The sequence below is a fragment of the Penaeus japonicus genome, unplaced genomic scaffold, assembly GCF_977035675.1.
Source record: "Penaeus japonicus unplaced genomic scaffold, GWHDUDI00000001_assembly GWHDUDI00000043, whole genome shotgun sequence".
NCBI lineage: Eukaryota > Metazoa > Arthropoda > Malacostraca > Decapoda > Penaeidae > Penaeus > Penaeus japonicus.
Genome location: NW_028234445.1, coordinates 1,344,537 through 1,349,536, shown reverse-complemented (window position 1 = coordinate 1,349,536; position 5,000 = coordinate 1,344,537). Strand labels below are relative to the sequence as shown.

Here is a 5,000-nt window from a genome sequence, read left to right as displayed (position 1 = left end):
CATAGGCCATGTGTGTCTGACTAGAACCCCATGATCAGCTTCCTTCACTTGTCAGACAGAGGTGACGTCAGCCAGCGAGCCAGACCCAAAGGTCAGTGTGAGCAATAACCCTCCAAGTGGGGGAAACAACCCAAGCATAAGCAAGAGGCCAACTTTGGAGTGAGAGACAGTTCAGAATAGGCCTAACCATCAATGTGTGAGAAAGAGCAAGAGGCTAGCTTTGGAGTGAGAGACAGTTCATAGCAATCCTCATACCATGACTCTGTTGCCATTGGTACCTGGGCTGACTGGCTCATGGTTGCTGTGGAGGACACATTGGACAGACTGGGATTAATTGCAACAGGAGTGACGAAAGTAAAAGCAAATGCAATTGTGTGGTCCGGCAGGGATGGTTGCTTGGACTTTGCCATTTTGGAGGCAGAGGATAACTTGTTTGAAGCCACAGTGCTATTTCCATTTCTTATAAGAATTATCATCATTATTATAAGCATTAGTATAAGCATCATTATCATCTTCTTTAACTTTCAGGTCGGGACCCATTACACGAGGCTGCTAAGGGAGGTCAAGAGGCAGTGGTCGAGACACTCCTCAATTTTGGTGCGCAAGTGAACGCCAAGAATAGAGGAGGTAAGGCGATTGGAAAGCTGTTAAAGCTATCAAGGGTCTAGAGTTTTCTTTCTTGAAACCTAATGGTATTAACGATGCCATTACCAATAGTTTTATCATCAGTAATATTACAAATTTTATTGTATTTTTTTTTTTTTTTTTTTTTACTTTTCTTTTCACTATCTTTCCTATGTTGATTATCAGATTATTTACCATGATTATCAAATTATTGTCATTCCTCTGATGATTCAGTCCTCATACTTGGAGCCAAATTGGTCGCCCAGTGTCACTCATATTTTTTTTATTCTCTTTTTCATTCTCATTCCTAAGAATATTGAGTAGCCTTGTCGCTCCTTTTTCCTCTCATTCTCATCATAAGTGTTGTTCCCAATCTCTTTCCACTCTGTTAATTGTTTTTCTTGTTCTAGTTCTATTCATCCTTGTAACCACTTTCCAAATTATTCTTATATCTTTCAGGAAATAATATCATTGGTATTTTCATTCCTTGTCTTACAATCCATTCTATCCTTTTCCTTTTCATTCTCATTATTGGCCTCATTTCGTCTTATATTTCATATCTTGCTAATACTTATTCTCATTATAATAATCACTTTATTTTTTTTTGTAGCTCTCATTGTGATCACTTTCTTTATCCATATCATTAATGTCATTTTCACTTTCCCTTCATGATATTTTGGATTCTCATTTTAAATCTCTCACTATCACTATCATATTAATATTCCTTCACGTTGGCATTATATGCGTAATTTTTGTGATCATTATGATTTACTTACACCCTCATTTCAAGTATCATTAACATTGTCATTATCATGTTAATTCTTGTCCACATATATCTCCCTTCCATTTGTCATTATATCCTTCTATTGTAAGTCATCTATTAATTCCCTCATAATAATTTTATAATAGTTCTTACCTCTCTAGATATAATGATAATATTCATTGCCATTCATTGTTGTTATTATTTTTATAAATTATTATTATCAACATAATTGATATCATCATTATTATTTCCATTACTAATATTATTATGATCATTATCTCACTGTCATTCTCATTCACATTCACCTTCTCATTGTCATTCTCACTCACATTCACCTTCTCATTGTCATTCTCACTCACATTCACCTTCTCATTGTCATTCTCACTCACATTCACCTTCTCATTGTCATTCCTACTCACATTCACTTTCTCACTGTCATTCTCACTCACATTCACCTTCTCTTTGTCATTCTCACTCACATTAACCTTCTCATTGTTATTCTCACTCACATTCACCTTCTCATTGTCATTCTCACTCACTTTCACCTTTCACTGCCATCCTCACATTCACCTTCTCATTGTCATTCTCACTCACATTCACCTTCTCTTTGTCATCCCCCCTCTTATTCACCTTCTCATTGTCATTCCCACTCATATTCACCTTCTCATTGTCATTCTTACTCACATTCACCTTATCATTGTCATTCTCACTCACTTTCACCTTTCACTGCCATCCTCACATTCACCTTCTCATTGTCATTCTCACTCACATTAACCTTATCATTGTCATTCTCACTCACATTTACCTTCTCATTGTCATTCTCACTCACATTCACCTTTTCATTGTCATTCTCACTCACATTCACCTTCTCATTGTCATTCTCACTCACATTCACCTTCTCATTGTCATTCTCACTCACATTCACCTTCTCACTGTCATTCTCACTCACATTTACCTTCTCATTGTCATTTTCATTCATATTCACCTTCTCATTGTCATTTTCACTCACATTCACCTTCTCATTGTCATTTTCACTCACATGCACCTTCTCATTTTTATTTTTCACTCACATTCATCTTCTCATTGTTAATTTCACTCACATTCACCGTCTCATTGTCATTCTCACTGACATTCACCTTCTCATTGTCATTCGCACTGACATTCACCTTCTCATTGTCATTCCTACTCACATTCACCTTTTCACTGTCATTCTCACTCGAATTCACCTTCTCATTGTCATTCTCACTCACAATCACCTTTTCATTGTCATTCTCACTCACATTCACCTTTTTATTGTCATTCTCACTCACATTCACATTCTCATTCACATTCTCATTGTCATTCTCACTCACATTCACTTCATCATTGTCATTCTCACTCCCATTCACCTTCTCATTGTCATTCTAACTCATTCACCTTCTCAGTGTCATTCTCACTCGCATTCACCACTTCATGACATTCTTATTCACATTCACCTACTCATTGTCATTCTCACTCACATTCACCTTCTCATTATCATTCTCACTCTCACTCACATTCACCTTCTCATTTTCATTCTCATTCCCACTCACATTCACCTTTTCATTTTCATTCTCACTATCACTCACACTTCTCACTTTCATTCTCATTTACATTCACCTTCTCATTGTCATTCTCACACATTCATTTTCACCTTCTCATTATCTTTCTCACTCTCACTCACATTCACCTTCTCACTTTCATTCTCATTTAAATTCACCTTCTCATTGTCATTGTAAACCACTAGCTGGCACTAGTTATAACCCACCACTGAGAGCAGTTGTTATAACCACTCGTTGCCCTGGTTGTAGGGCGGTGGTTAAGAGACAGACGTTCACGTGCCACGGTCTTAATTGCGGACTATTAATCACACCAGACTCTGGCCGAAGGCCAGAGGTCAGAGCTGTTCGCTCTAGTCTGTCTGTCTGTCTGACCTCTCTGTCCTGATCTGTCTCTCCTGGGTTCCTTGTGTGTCCTTTAAGTACAGAGCCTGAGTCACTTTCTACGCCTAAGGCTATTTCACAACGGAAACAGCTGAAGGGACCGGAAGCAGACTATTGAATGTTACACGGCAATGAAAATACACATACTATCAAATGGTAATGAAGGTGAGAAGGAGGGAGATGTCTACAGATTCATCCTGCTATAACATATAAGATGTACTTGGTCAATGAAGAGGTTTTAATGATGCTTCCGGTTCGGTACACGTGTGAGTGTGTCAGCTGTGACCAGGTGAAAGGTCACGGCAGGAAGCAGGTGTCGGTCAGTACTTCCGCTAGTCACTAGGGAATAGTGTCCTTAAGGAACTATTATTACAAAGACTGTATAACAATCAAATAACAGTAATAGTCCGAAAATCAGTGGCTTACATTCATTCTCACTCAAATTCACCTTCTCGTTGTTTTCTCACTCATTTACCTTCTCATTGTCATTCTCATACACATTCGCCTTCTCATTGTCATTCTCATTCACATTCACATTCTCAGTCTTATTGTCATTCTCACTCACATTCACCTTATCAATGTCATCTCACTCACATTCACCTTCTCATTGTCATTTTCACTCACATTCACCTTCTCATTTTTAATCTCACTCACATTCACCTTCTCATTGTCATTCTCACTCATTCACCTTCTCATTGTCATTCTCCTTGACATTCACCTTCTCATTTTCATTCTCACTCACATTCACCTTCTCATTTTTGTTCTAACTCATTCTCCTTCTCATTGTCATTCTCTCACATTCACCTTCTCATTGTCATTCTCATTCACATTCACATTCTCATTTTTATTCTAACTCATTCACCTTCTCATTGTCATTCTCTCTCACATTCACCTTCTCATTGTCATTTTCACTCACATTCACCTCATTTTTAATCTCACTCACATTCACCTTCTCATTGTCATTCTCACCCATTCACCTTCTCATTGTCATTTTCACTCACATTTACCTTCTCATTTTTATTCTAACTCATTCACCTTCTCATCGTCATTCTCTCTCACATTCACCTTCTCATTGTAATTCTCATTCCATTCACCTTCTCATTATCATTCTCACTGACATTAACCTTCTCATTGTCATTCTCACTCGCACTCACCTTCTAATTTTCATTCTCACTCATATTCACCTTCTTATTGTCATTCTCACTCTCATTCCCCTTCTCATTGTCATTCTCACTGACATTCACATTCGTATTGTCATTCTCACTCACATTCACTTTTTCATTTCATTCTCACTCACATTCACCTTTTCATTTTCACTCACATTCACCTTCTCACTTCCATTCTTACTCACATTCACATTCTCATTATCATTCTCACTCACATTCACCTTTTCATTTTCACTCACATTCACCTTCTCACTTTCATTCTCACTCACATTCACCTTCTCATTATCATTCTCACTCACATTTACCTTTTCATTTTCACTCACATTCACCTTCTTCCCTTCATTCTCACTCACATTCACCTTCTCATTATCGTTCTCACTCACATTCCCCTTTTCATTTTCACTCACATTCACCTCAATTTCATTCTCACTCTCATTCACCTTCTCATTATCATTCTAACTCACATTCACTTTTTCATTTTCACTC

General features: G+C 37.6%; 3 protein-coding genes across 3 annotated transcripts in view; 2 read left to right on the top strand and 1 right to left on the bottom strand.

The window, feature by feature from the left end:
* LOC122246354 (uncharacterized) overlaps positions 1 to 5,000 on the bottom strand; it is a 1,434,769-nt gene that overhangs the window by 885,404 nt on the left and 544,365 nt on the right. The gene's annotated exons all lie outside the window — the stretch shown is intronic.
* The window catches only part of LOC122263496 (uncharacterized), a 1,386,165-nt gene that overhangs the window by 1,108,463 nt on the left and 272,702 nt on the right, over positions 1 to 5,000 (top strand). The gene's annotated exons all lie outside the window — the stretch shown is intronic.
* The window catches only part of LOC147466568 (uncharacterized), a 10,215-nt gene that overhangs the window by 4,013 nt on the left and 1,202 nt on the right, over positions 1 to 5,000 (top strand). The window contains exon 3 of the mRNA XM_086535334.1: positions 529 to 627. Coding sequence (XP_086391460.1) covers positions 529 to 627 — 99 coding nt within the window. The remainder of the gene's footprint in view (positions 1 to 528; positions 628 to 5,000) is intronic.